The following is a 14,334-nucleotide window of genomic DNA, read 5'->3' as shown; positions in this document are numbered from 1 at the left end:
CTTTGGACAAAACCTTAAACTCCTTAGTTTATTAGGTTTATTTGCTTTTCTTAAAGTTTTCTTCCAACCTATTCATACCTCCTTTAAAACAGTGCTTTTGTCAACAGTGCTCTCTAGAAGTCTCTGTGGCTGTGTCATTTTCTCTCTGATTTAACTTTTGGGCTAATCTTAAAATGACAGAAGACTAAACTTGATTTTGAGGACCTTCTAACAAGCGTAGGATAAGATGAAATAATTAACACAATATGTGCTATTTTAGAGCTGCAGCTTCACCAGTTATTTACTTGTTCCATTTCTATATTTGAGTTTCTTCTCATGCTAAATCTTTATTTTCATAAAGGCTTATGAAAATTTTGGTGAAAAAATGTTGCTGCTTTGGTACAGGAATGGAGCCTCTTTTCCTGAGCTAGATAACTTGGTGAGTATTTTCATTCATTTTTCATAGTACACTTAGTCAAACAAACGAGGTGTCATCAAGAGTATACTTTAGGGGACAAAACTCTATTTAAAGATGTCAGAACTGAAGAGCATCTGTATTCACAAATGAGAGAGAAGGAAGAACTTAGAATCATCGCACTTTGTAGTGATCCTTACGAGTGTTATCTTCAGTTCAACATAGTAATACATTCCATCCAATCATGTACTTTGAGAGATGGGGAGGGTCTTAAGTCATCCAACATAATGCATCAATTTTACAAATGAGAAAATGAATAGCATTTTATACTTGGTAAATAAAGGCCACATCTTCCTTTATGAGCACGCAACATATCAAGAACCTCTGACATCCACCATAGAGATGAGAGAGACAATTAAGCAAAAAGGAAGTTAAACAACCCAAAGTTCACCAAAATCTTGGACCATAATCCTAGACATATATAAAAGGAAAATTTTCTCCAACATTTTCTTTAATAGCTTTCTTGTGTAGTCTTTCCTAAACACAGTAGCTTCAGCTGTTATTTACCAAATAGATAAATTTACATTTCTGCCTGTTTCTTCCTATTGTGACCAATCCTTGCACATAAGTGATTTTTTTAAAAAGATTTACTTTATTTATTTGAAAGGCAGAGTTTCAGGGACAGGGAGAAACAGAGAGAGAGGTCTTCTATCCACTGTTTCACTCCCCCAAATGACCACAATGGCTGGGCCAAGCAGAACCTAGAGCTGGGAGCTTCTTCCGGGTCTCCCATGTGAGTATAGGGTTCCAAGATTGGGCCATCGTTTGCTGCTTTCCCATGCATGTTAGCAGGAAGCTGGATCTGAGGTGAAGCAGCTGGGACTCGAACTGACATCCATATGGGATGCCAGCACTGCAGGCAGCAGCTTAACCCTTTGCCACTAGGCGGCCCCCATAAGTGATTTTTAAATGGTAAAATAACAATAATAGAAAGAATAGAAAAAGAAGGAAAAATAGAATTCTGGAATATTTCTGTTTACTTATTATAAGCCTCTTGATGGATGTCTGAAACTCAGAAAGCAGTGCTAAATCCCGGCTTTGGAGTGTGTGATCACAGAAACTGAGGATACTCTATACCGTGAATGTAGTCAGACATAACTGTGCCTTCCTAAACCAGTCTGGCAAATGGAAACTCAAAACCATCAATATTCCTAGAGTTTGGTAGCCTCCTAATTTCTGGTTTTCACATTCTTGTACTGTGCTCTATCTCCTCTTGCATCATTGCTCCCCCCTCCTTACTTTACCTTTCATTTTGAGTGGATCCTTCTGTCAGCTTGGACTAGCACCAGGTAGAAACTCCATAATCCTTTCTTAACATAAACTAACAAGGCTGCAGTGGCCCTTTTATTTCTGTAACTCTTCTTCACAGACAAGGGGGCTAGAACCTATATGAATACAGAGTGGCCTGAGCATAATTATTCCACAGTCCAAAAATAAAATTTAGCTTTGTGTTCCAGGTACCAAGTGGAAAAATGAAGATTCTCCTGACCTTTCTAGGTCTGCTTGGTAATGCCATGGCTATGCCCGTGAGTATTTTTCAGATTGTAGGCTTTCTCTTTCTATGCTTGGGGACAAGTGTTGAGCTCATTTCAACTGCTGTGCTGCATTTGTCACTGATATGCTCTCATTTCCAGATGCACATGCCCCGAATGCCTGGATTTAGCAGTAAAAGTGAGGAGGTATGTATATTCAGTGTCAGGGAAGGAGCTTTCTACACGCCCTTCCTAGAAGTTCATTAAAAACAAGAATATTGGCAAACTTTCTGACACATAAACTTTCTCATGAAAGACATGTAAGGAGGAGAGTTGAAAATCTTAAACTCCAAATCGAAGCAAAGTAGTAATTTCCCCCGTGTCATCCTTCCCAAATGCTTCGATATTTCTTGTCAAGGTAAATGTGGATTTGTGTTAAAATCTAGTTGACATTAGCTTTTTTTGCTGACTTTTTAAGCTACGAAATATAGCCACTTCTAAGGATCGAAGTTGATGTTTAAAGACATGAACATTTTTACATCACTCATATCAGGGGTCAATAGACAAATTCAATACACATCAAAAAGAATCATCATGTTGTTGTGGAGCTATTATCCAATCATAAACTCCAAATGAACAGAATGTTGAAAAACTTCAAAGTAGACCACACGTTTACCTATCATTCTATAGTGATACTGATTCTTCTCAAAATAAAAATCTAACTTAAAAATTAAAGTGCCTTAAAAATTTTTAAATGCACTCTTAGTTTAAATGTATGTATAACAACTAGTGAAAGACATTATGACCACTGTGATTTAAAATCAGAAATTAAACTTATTTCTTGTGATTTGTGAGTGGATCGAATAAAAAATTTTCACTTTGTGCCATATTAATGGATTCCTTTGGTTGCAGATGATGCGGTACGGTCCATTTCCCTATATGAACTACCCACATGTAAGTTCCTCTTTATCTTATTTCTGAGGATTTCTTGTTTATATTCAGATACCTACATTATAAGGTTTGTCTTAGCTAAGTAGACATCGTAGCTATCCCTATGCATTATTTACAATATAATCATAACAGTTTCAAGAGGGAAAAATCATCCTCCCTGTCCCCTCACCCCAAATTATCCCCTTACACATTATTATTGCTCTTTCACGTAACTCGAAGTCATTTATTAATTAATTATTAAATCTAGAAAAAATTGGTTCCAGGAAAAGATCATACAAGTAATGAACACAAAAATTGCTTAATAAATAAAGTTTGGGAGTAAATTTTATTTTATCTTAAGAGCTAAGACTAAAATTGTGAAATAAGCTTTTTATCTTTTAACTGAATTTGGGCTGTTCTTTGTCCCTGTGCTTTAATCTTTGGAACAAAATAATTAATCAATTATCAATTGGATTTTTTTTTTGCACATAACTTTTCTGTCAATGTTGTTGTATTATTGTGCTATCATACACTTTGGATTTTTGTGGCACGACCATGAGGGCCAAGGGTGGGGGGGAGTGGGAATTGAGGATTTCATTGATTTCTCTTAATTCTTTTCATTTAAATCACTTCCTTTTAAAGATCCTGACTTAAAATCATTTTCAATTTCCTCTTACTCAACTTTTTACTGATGTAACTTTTCCAGCTTTCACTCTTGGTTGTAATTACTGAGTGTGATCTGAAATTTTCACCAACTTAATTGTCAAGAAATCCTGCATCTTAAAAAGGACTTGCAATTTTACCTTCCATCAACTCCCAAAACATTGCACTGGGACTGGTGCTGTGGCGTAGTGGGTAAAGTCGCCAGCTGCAGTGCCCACTTCACATATGAGACCCAGCTGCTCCACTTCTGATCCAGTTCTCTGCTGTGACCTGGGAAAGCAGTAGAAAATGGCCCAAGTCCTTGGGCCCCTGCACCCATGTGGGAGATCCCGAGGAAGCTCCTGGCTCCTGGCTTTGGATTGGCGAAGCTCCAGCCATTGCAGCCATTTGGGGAGTGAACCAGTGGATGATAGACCTCCCTCCCTCCCTCCTTCTCTCTCTCTCTCTCACCCTCTCTACCCTTCTCCCCCTTTGCCTCTGCCCCTGCCTCTCTGTATCTCTGCCTTTCAAGTAAAATTAAAATTAAAAATTTGCACTATATTATGGGTACATCATCCAATAGTTAGAGACTGATTAATAAAGACTGCAGATAAGAGAGTGGTGTTAAACCAGGAGAGAAATGTTCATATAGAGACTAATGTTCTAAGACCAATGTCAATTCATAAATTAGAATTTTCAGATTAAAGCTACTTTTGCTTACCTGTCCAACCTTCCTGTTGTGAATATTTTGATGATGAAAATGGAATTACTAGGAATTTATCAGAAACCAAAAAGTATAGGCACTATACCCTCATGCTAGAAGGTAGAGAGAGCCAGACTCCAATGTGATTTCCATGCCTTTTGCTACTCTTTCAGATGTCACCAATGGGCCCTTATGGAAATGGTTTCCAATTCCCTCAGCAGTTCCCACCGTACCAGATGCCTATGTGGCCTCAACCACCACCTAACATGTGGCTCCCACCAAAACCCGCAGGATTCAGACGCCAGAGCAATACTGACCAAGCCCAAGAGACCCAGAAACCCAACGAGACTCAGACAAAAACAGAACAGCAGCCTGTAAACCAGCCACCTACCCCAACTCCAGCCAAAGAGGAAACCCCGCCGACTCAGGTGAGGCTTATTCAGAGAAATTCCACATCTGAGTTATCAGTGGCCTCAGAGAGATCTGGAGAGTCATGTCCTTCCCTCCCCTCCACATAAACACTTCCTCCAAGATGCAATACAGGTGCTATTACATGGCAATGCAAAATGTAGTTTGGACATTTATCCAAAATGCCTGGAAAGTCATTTCTAGCTTTGTCTGGTTCAAAATTATGCTAACACCATAGCCTCCAAGAATCTCCTTCTGAAATACAGAGTCAACATGGTACAATAACATGCACACTAATCTAAGAATCAACAAAGATTCTACTCCCAGCTCTTATCATTTATATGATCTTCATCAAATCATATCTCCCCATAAATAAACCAAATGGCCTCCAAATACCTCCCAGCTCTATGATGCTCTAAAACATTGTTCTGAAATTAACACTGCCTCTAGTACTTCAGGACAACATAACTGTAGTCTTGACACAAAGCAAGAGGTACAAATGATTTTTTCAGATCTCGTCCTGTGTGGAGTCTCAAAAATAAATGGCTTTCAGTTATTTAATATCAACCAGCACTAGATATGTAGGAAACACAAAACTGAATAAAAAGACATTCCTGGATTTGAATCCGGGTTTCGATAATTCCCTTGCCTTGAGATTTTGGACAAGTGACTTAACTTTTCTCAACCTCAAATTCTTAGGTAACATGAGAATGATAGTAGTACATATCTTCTATGGTTATATGAGTATATGAATTTAACAATATAAAATGCTCAGCACAGAGCTTGGAACATAAGTATTCAGTAACTCTAATTGCTATTATTGTCATTACAATTATCATCTCTACCCTAAAACACACACACAGTTTAATGTAAAGAGAGATATAGACCACATATGATTCAAATAATTTTATTTAGTTGGTTTATTTTGTTTTTCATTTATCCTTATCATTTCCACAAAACTGTGATTCTTTCTCTCTAGACATTCCCACCATTCAACAATGGACTATTTCCCTATCAACAACCACCATGGCCATTTCCACAGGTAAGAATTTTTTTCTTTATACTAAAATGAAAAATAATACTACCATGTTTTATTTTAAATCAATATCAGTCCATGCACTCTACTAATTCATATATGGCATTCTATTAGAGAGTATCTAACAAAATCATCACATCAGTCATTATGCAGGGGAGAGATAAGGAATTTTCAAACGGCTTTTTTGCTCAGACTAATTAGTGGCATGAACCCAGCTTAAATCATAAAAGAGCTACTAATAGCTTAGAAATAAGTTAACTTCAGAGGTTTGTACTATTTTATTACTATTTATCCATTTTCCTAAGAGATTGGAAAATACTAAGATGACCCTCATTTAATGTAATGAGGAAACTGGGACAAAATGGAGTTTGAAAACCATCACATGAACTATGGTTAGGCTAAGATCTCTTATTATATATTATTGTTTCTAGCCATAGGTATATCATCCTAAAGAATCTTATAAAATTATGTTCATAACAATTCTCAAATAATTCCTTAAATTCTTAAAATTATTAAAATAAATCAAAACATTGAAATTGTATCGTAGGCATTAGAATATGAATGACAGGGGTCAGCATTTAGCCTAACAGATAAGATACTGGTTAAGATGCCCATATCTCATATGAAGTACCCAGGTCCAGAACCTGGCTACAGCTCTTCACTTCAAGTTCCTGCTAATGCAGACCTTGGGAGGTATCAGTGATGACTGAAGTCACTGAGTTCTGTTACCCATGTGGGACACCTGGATTGAGTTCCCAGCTCCTGGCTTCAGCATGCAGGCATTTGGGGAATGAAGCAGCAGATAGGAGGTGTGTGTGTGTCTGTGTGTATTCAATAAATAAGTTAAATAATTTTTACAACAAATAAAATATTTACAATATCATATAATCTCTATTGTTAAATGTTCTAATATGGATGATTCAACCACAATAGCACTGAAATTCTTTCTCCTCCCACCTGCCCAACTCCCTCTCCCACATCCTCACCACTCCCCACCTCCCCACCCTTCATCATCCTCTGTGTGTGTGATTGAAGAGCAAGGAAAATGGGGGGAGGGAGTGTTAATGAGTGTTGGAGGGGGTGGGGTGGGGCATTCCTAAACACACAGCCATACAGGGAATTTTGAGTAGAATCAGCCAGGAACCAGCTGACACCTTTGTTTTTACCAGTATTCACTGATGAATCATAACTCTTAATAGCTACACTGTGAGAGCTAACAACTCAAAGGCCACACACTCGCACTGTTACTGCCCTGTCACTGATTTGAGCTAGTTTAAGACACCTTGAAGCTTACACACAAGGGGTAGCATAGAAAGTGGTTCTCTTGTGTTCATTTTGTTTTTCACCTTGCAGAGGATGCCACCACCAGGTTATGGACGTCTCAGCAATGAAGAAGGTGGGGTAAGTAAACAGCGTTCCCCATCAGGAACAACAATTTAGTAGTCTCAGTTTTGTGACCCACATCTAATATGAAAGACAAAACCTAACACATAAACCCATAGCTCAAGCTTCAAAGATTAAAAGTGAAACAATAAAGACAGTGACCTAGGCCGGCACCATGCCTCACTTGGCTAATCCTCCACCTGTGGCGACAGCACCCCGGGTTCTAGTCCCGGTCAGGGCGCTGGATTCTGTCCTGGTTGCCCCTCTTCCAGGCCAGCTCTCTGCTGTGGCCCGGGAGTGCAGGGGAGGATGGCCCAAGTCCTTGGGCCCTGCACCCGCATGGGAGACCAGGAGAAGCACCTGGCTCCTGCCATTGGATCAGCACGGTGCGCCGGCCGCAGCAGCCGTTGTGGGGTGAACCAATGGAAAAGGAAGACCTTTCTCTCTGTCTCTCTCTCTCTCTCTCACTGTCCACTCTACCTGTCAAAAAATAAAAATTAAAATTAAAAAAAGACAGTGACCTAAAAAAAAGTGACACATCATTTCTTCTTCTGCTCCACATGTATTGAAATCTCTCTCCCTCTCTCAGATAAGAAACTTTGTCAAGGTTGATGCTAGACAGTGATAAACAGAAAAGGAAGTATAAGTATGTTATCCTCAGTAGTCATCTAACTTCCCAGTTGTACAGAAAAATTGAAGGTCAGAGAAGAGAAATTACTACTTAATTTCACTTACTGAGCTAGTGGATGATCTAAACCCAGAACTCACATCTTTAGAGACCCTGTCCAATTGCTTTTCCCCATATCAACAAAAAGAATCAAATGTGTCACCCAGTAATATACCTGTAAAATACTCTGGCACTGTGTCAACAGTCATTTTAGTGATTCTGACATAGCACCCCAGCCTTGAAGCTTACTCTCTGTTTTCCCCTAAATGTATGATATGGCCTCAGTGAAATGCAGGGAACTGATAGGTTGGCAGAGGGAAGAGAGGGCTAGGTTTTTCTTAAAATAATTGCATTAAAGTCTACTATGTCACTAATGATATAAGATGCTTTCTAAAACATCATTGTGAAATAACTCCAAATAAAAATGAGTCAAGTAATTATATGCAACCTAGACTGGCATTTCAAATTTTCATAAACATAATGTAAGAAAGTAAAACAGAGCAACGAGGTAGTTGGCACAAGTATGAAGAAGTTAAATTCTTCCTCTTGGGATACTACCTGATTTCCTGTATGATGTTGGAGATATCACTTCACCTATCTCTCTCATCACCTCTATCTGCAGATGGGGATAAAAATATTTTTTCTCCAGAATGCATTTGTTTTTAAAGAAAAGCTAAATGACCTAAATGCTTTACAAATGCCTAACAAAGTGACAGAGCTCATGATGATGAAATCATCCATTAAATGAAAATGTACCAAGCACTTCCCACTGTGGTAGGTACTGGAAAGCGAAGATGGAAAACATAATTTTTTCATTCAAAAAGTTTCTGCGGGAGAATCCCAGGAAAGTAAGAAGCTGAAATTCAGTGGGATGATGGTTATGATAGAAGTCTGTATTGCTGTCAGCATCTAGAAGTACAGTCCAGTTATGGCCACAAAAGTCAGGACACAGAGGTAGCAGTCAAGCTGAGTTCTGAAAGATGAGTCGAGTTTGCCACAAGAGATTAAGTGTACAGGTGGAAGAAGTTTTGATGTTAAAGAAGCCACGAGGCAAAGGTACTGAAACACAGAGAATTTAGCATCCATAAAACTAAGAACAACTTGATTTCAATTGCATAAAGTACAGTGGATAAGAAATGAGGCTGACTGTAATAGTTATGGCACAGATGATTTTTTTGAAAGATTTAATTATTTGAAAGTCAGAGTTATACAGAGAGAGAAGGAGAGGCAGAGAGAGAGAGAGAGAGAGAGGTCTTCCATCCGCTGGTTCACTCCCCAGTTGGCGGAATGGTCGGAGCTGCCCCGATCCAAAGCCAGGAGCCAGGAGCTTCTTCTGGGTCTCTCACACAGGTTTAGGGACCCAAGGACTTGAGCCATCCCCCACTGCTTTCCCAGGCCATAGCAGAGAGCTGGATCAGAAGTGGAGCAGCCAGGACTTAAACTGGTGCCCATATGGGACGCCGGCACTGCAAGCATCGGCTTTACCCACTATGCCACAACAACGGCCCCAATTATTAAAAATTATTATATGTAACACTTAATTAGGCATTTGCTAAGTGCCAGGCACTGAGTCTTATATATTGGACATACATTGGACTTTCATGACAATCTACAAAGTCAATATTATTTTATTATTATCTCCATATTACAAATGAATAAATTGAGATTAGCCCAGAGTCACACTACTAATATTGATAGGATAAGGATTTTTACCCATATCTGTCTAGAATCCCACTGTTTAACATCAAGATGTGCTGCTTAATATGTCATCCTGGCCTGCGCCGCAGCTCACTAGGCTAATCCTCCACCTTACGGCACCGGCACACAGGGTTCTAGTCCCAGTCGGGGCGCCGGATTCTGTCCCAGTTGTCCCTCTTCCAGGCCAGCTCTCTGCTGTGGCCAGGGAGTGCAGTGGAGGATGGCCCAAGTACTTGGGCCCTGCAGCCACATGGGAGACCAGGAGAAGTACCTGGCTCCTGCCATCGGATCAGCACGGTGCGCAGGCCACAGCGCACCGGCCACGGCGGCCATTGGAGGGTGAACCAACGGCAAAGGAAGACCTTTCTCTCTGTCCCTCTCTCTCACTGTCCACTCTGCCTGTCAAAAAAAAAAAAAAAAATGTCATCCTAAGGGGTTTAGAGTTTATCCAATAAGATAAGAGAATCTTTAAATACATACTACAGCAGAAAGTGGCAGGATTCCCACTTACCCACCCCAAGCCTCCACAACTGTGATGTAGTGGAAAGGCAAGAGTAGAAGATCTGGTAGGTAGATTATGTTGTAAAGTAAATAATCCATCAAAACCCAGGGAGGAGTCACAGTAGCCAGCAGGAGCACTATTGTGAGAGTTCAAGAGTACTGAGGGCTCCAGTTGCACAATCGGTAGCACATGGTACTTATAAAAGTACTGAGGTTAACAGCAGAGGGGACAAGGATGAGAGTTTAAATTCCATAGGGCTTGGCCATTAATTGTCTAGGAACATAAAAGACAGAGCAGAAACCTGGGAAACTGAGTAAATATTGATAAGAGTTGCTTAGATATAAATCACCAGAGAAAGAGGTTTGGAGGAGAGGGGCCCAGGTATGGGTACAATCAACTAGAAGTAATAATGAGGCCAACAGAAAAAATGAGGACAGAGGATGGAATTCCTTAAAAACAAACAAGAAACCTTCAGATTTAGGATCCCCTAGGAAGAGAAAACTGAGAAGTAAAGGACAGAAAATGTTCCAGAAGAGAAAGCCACAAGACTGTAGAGTCACACAAACCAAGGAGTCAAATTTCGAGAAAGAATACATAGCCAGTGGTGGTAAAATAAGCAAGTGGCTTGATAAGATTTCCCTATTACACAAAAAAATTCCAGTTAATATCATAGGGAGAACCCAAGAACAATTATTGATTTCCAATTTCTTTCCTACAGAATCCTTACTTTGGATTTTTTGGATATCATGGCTTTGGGGGCCGCCCCCCTTATTACTCAGAAGAGATGTATGATGATATTGAAAAACCCAAAGAAGAAGATCCCCCTAAAGCAGAAAGTCCAGCCACAGAAACGTCAGCAAACGCAACAGTAAATGAGACTAATTCTACCCAACCAAACGCTGGAGGGAGTCAGGGAGGAAATGACACCAGTCCAGTAGGAAACGGTGCCCCAGGGCAGAACACTGGGAGCAATCCTACAGCTCAGAATGGAGTCAACCCATCCCCTGCAGTTAATACTTCAGGCCAGGGAGCACCCAGGAGTCAATTCCCATGGAGACCAAGTCAGCCAAATATTTATGAAAATTATCCAAATCACAACACCCGAAATTTTCCTTCAGAAAGACAATGGCATCACACTGGTACTGCTGTGGGGCACAGACCAAATGGGCCTTTTTACCGAAATCAACAGGTTCAAAGAGGTACTCAATGGAATTCTTTTGCTTGGGAAAGCAAACAAGCCACACGGCCAGAAAATCCAACTTATCGCAAAACTTTCCATTCCACTACCAGAGGCTATTATACTAATTATGCAGGAAATCCAGCAAACTTTAGAAGAAGGCCTCAGGGACCAAATAAAAATGTTATAGGAACCAATGTTGCCTCACTGGGTCCCAAACAAGGTAGTGTCGGCCACAATGAAAAAGTCCAGAATCCAAAGGAGAAGTCAATAGGTCAAAAAGAAAGGACTGTTGTTCCCACAAAGGATACAACTGGCCCCTGGAAAAACTCTCAGTCTTATGGAGTGAATAAACGATATTATAAACTGCCTTGGTCTGAGGGTAACATTCAAGGCCCAAATTTTAATTCTATTGGTCAACAAGAAAATTCTTATAACCCAAGAGGAGATTCCAGAAGAATCCCAAATTCTGGTGTACAAATCCAAAGCCAGAATTTGCCCAAAGGGATTGTTTTACAGCCAAAAAGAACTCCATATGAGCCACAAACTAATCAGCCAGAATTAAAGCACAGAACTTATCAGCCTGCATACCCTAAAGAAATCCCTACTTCTACAAGAGAACATTTTCCTACTGGAAGAAATACTTGGAATCACCAAGAAATCTCTCCACGCTTTAAGGAAGATCCTAGGTGGCAGGCAAAACGTTTACCTCCTTCTCCGCCTCCTTCTCATGGCTCTAGAGGAAGTGTTTTCTTCCAGAAATACAGCCCCTATGATCCCAGGGAAAATCCGCCTTATCGTAGGAGCAATATGTGGGGTGAGATAGTTGATCCTCCTAGTACTATGCGGCAAGCAGAAAATCCAAAGTACCCCATGAATACTCCAGACCAGAAGGAGACTTATAATGAAGAGGACCCTATAGATCCAACTGGAGATGAAATTTTTCCAGGGCAAAGTACATGGGGTGAGGAAGAGTTGAGCTTTAAAAGAGATCCAACAGTTAGGCAGTATGGAGGTGGACAATATGCCTTAAATCAGCCAAAGGAAATTTTCCCTTATCCAGCAGATAATCCATCAAAACCTAAGGAGGATTTTCCCTATAATGACTTTTACCCCTGGAGCCCAGATGAGAATTTCCCATCATATAATACAGGTCCCACTGTAACCCCACCTATGCAGAACAAGGGTTATTATACTACCAGTGCTGCTGAACAAGAAGAAAGCACTCTATTTCCATCATGGAACTCCTGGGACTACAGTTTTCAAGCTCAAGAGGAGAAAGAAAAACAGCCATATTATAACAGAAATTACTGGGATCAGGCAACAAATTTACAGCAAACCCCAGCTAGTATACCAGACCTGAAAGAGACTCAGCTCTATTACACCAGTTCCCCAGCTGGGCTTCAGAAAAACCCTGTGTGGCATGAAGATGAGAATTTGAATTATGGCATGCAAATCACTAGTTTAAATTCACCAGACAGGGACTATTTGACTTATTCAGATTTAATCACTCAAAATTACCCATCAAGTCAAAAAGAAATACATTTATATCACCAAAGCCAGCGGGGTCCCTGCTGTACTGGAGGCTCCACAGGGCCCAAGGACAACCCACTGTCTCTACAAGCCTACACATCATCCTATGGTCTTGCGCCAGAGGAGAAACAAGACACCAATCCTCTATATACAGAAAGTAGTCATACCAATAATCCAAGCCCTATTGTCTCCCCAACAAGCATTCTGCCTGGCCAAAGAAACAGCTCAGAGAACAGACTTCCTGGAGAGATCCAAAGCCCAATTTCTTTCAGAGATGATGTGTCTACTCTAAGAAGGAATATACCATGTTCTATGAAGAATCAACTGAGCCAATTGGAAATTATGTCCAATTCCCCTCAGTCAAAGAATACACCTTGTCTCAAAAATGATCTTGGAGGAGATGGGAACAACATTGTGAAACAAATGTTTGAAGGCAATCAGCTCAATGAGAGAACTGTTGCCCTTACACCTGAGCAGCTCATTATGGGTACACCTGATGAAGGTCCCAGGCCAAAAGGTATCCAAAGTGAAGTCCAAGGAAATGAGAATGAAAAGCAACAACAAAGACCACCAAGAATCCTGCATGTACCATGCTTTGGTTCCAAATTAGCAGACCATCACTCTGTCAGCACTGGAACTCCCTCTACCAGTGGAAAACAAGACCCAGTTGATGGGGATCTAATTATGCCTACTGGAAATCCTAGTACATCAGTTGGGTTAGCTACTGGAGAACAGTTTAAACATATAAATGTAAACTCATTTAATGCAAATGAACACACTCCATATGAATCCTTTCAAACAGGAACCAATCCACAAGACCAGGTACAAGACTGCTTATTACTTCAGGTATAGGGATTATCTCAACCAAGAATCCCTGGGAAAGGAAAATAACTGACATTCAATACCAATGGTTTCCAAACATTTTTTCCAAGACTTCATTATCTGACCCTCCTAGTGACCCTTAAGCTTATCTTCCTCTCAGAAATAGAAATAGTGGGGCAGACATTGTGGATTAAGCCACGACTTGGGATGCTGGCATCCCATATCAGAGTGCCTGGGATTGAGTCCCGCCTCTGCTTCTGAACGAGCTTCCTACTAACACACACCCTGGGAGGCAGCAGGTGATGTCTCAAGTAGTTGGGTCCCTGCCACCCACATGGGAGATCTGCATGGATTTCCTAACTCCTGTCTTTGGTCTGACCCAATCCCAGTTGTTGTGGGCATTTGGGGGAGCAAACCAGTGAATCTATCTCCCTTTCCCTTTCCCTTTCCCTTCCTCCCTCTCTGTCACTTTGCCTTTCAAATAAATAAAAATAAATAAAATTTTAAGAAGAAATAAAAGTAAGACCCAGGTGGAACTAATGATTTTGGATCACTGGAGGTGGCTACATCCAATACTATCAAAATTACTGCAGATCTACAAAAAGGCAGGCAGGCTGTGATCAATCTTGCCTTGCATCTTGGAAGACACTTGTCTGGGTTAGTTGCCTTTTTTTTTTTTTTTTTTTTTTTTTGCTTATCCCTCCTTTTTCTGTCAAAGTTGCATACTTAGAAAATTGTCTGATTTTCCTAGACTTGAAGATGAATGTCCCATGTTGCATATGCAGATCTACATGTTGGTATAACCCTAATGCACTGTACATTTTTTCTTGAGTTGGTCTTTATCAGGTTTTATTCCTGGTTTACATTCCCTTTTGGCTTTTTTTTTTTCTTCTATTGCCTCTACTTT

At 40.3% G+C, this 14,334-nt stretch overlaps 1 protein-coding gene across 1 annotated transcript; it reads left to right on the top strand.

Moving 5' to 3' along the window:
* Window positions 1–235: 235 nt before the first annotated feature.
* Window positions 236–13,457, top strand: ENAM (enamelin). Its single transcript, XM_002717035.3, has 8 exons — window positions 236–418; window positions 1,912–1,980; window positions 2,089–2,133; window positions 2,839–2,880; window positions 4,375–4,629; window positions 5,589–5,651; window positions 6,999–7,046; window positions 10,614–13,457. The coding sequence occupies exons 1-8, from the start codon at window positions 365–367 to the stop codon at window positions 13,455–13,457; spliced, it is 3,420 nt and encodes a 1,139-aa protein (XP_002717081.2). The 5' UTR covers window positions 236–364.
* Window positions 13,458–14,334: the final 877 nt, after the last annotated feature.

Source organism: Oryctolagus cuniculus, chromosome 8 (genome assembly GCF_964237555.1).
Source record: "Oryctolagus cuniculus chromosome 8, mOryCun1.1, whole genome shotgun sequence".
Taxonomy (NCBI): Eukaryota; Metazoa; Chordata; class Mammalia; order Lagomorpha; family Leporidae; genus Oryctolagus; species Oryctolagus cuniculus.
Note: the sequence above shows the minus strand (reverse complement) of the source record. Positions and strands in the feature narration are given on the sequence as shown.

Coding starts and splice junctions, on each gene's coding strand:
- ENAM (XM_002717035.3), top strand. CDS start 365: ATGTTGCTGCTTTGGTACAGGAATGGAGCCTCTTTTCCTGAGCTAGAT. Junction 2,134..2,838: donor TTAGCAGTAAAAGTGAGGAG/GTATGTATATTC, acceptor CTTTGGTTGCAG/ATGATGCGGTACGGTCCATT. Junction 2,881..4,374: donor CCTATATGAACTACCCACAT/GTAAGTTCCTCT, acceptor CTACTCTTTCAG/ATGTCACCAATGGGCCCTTA.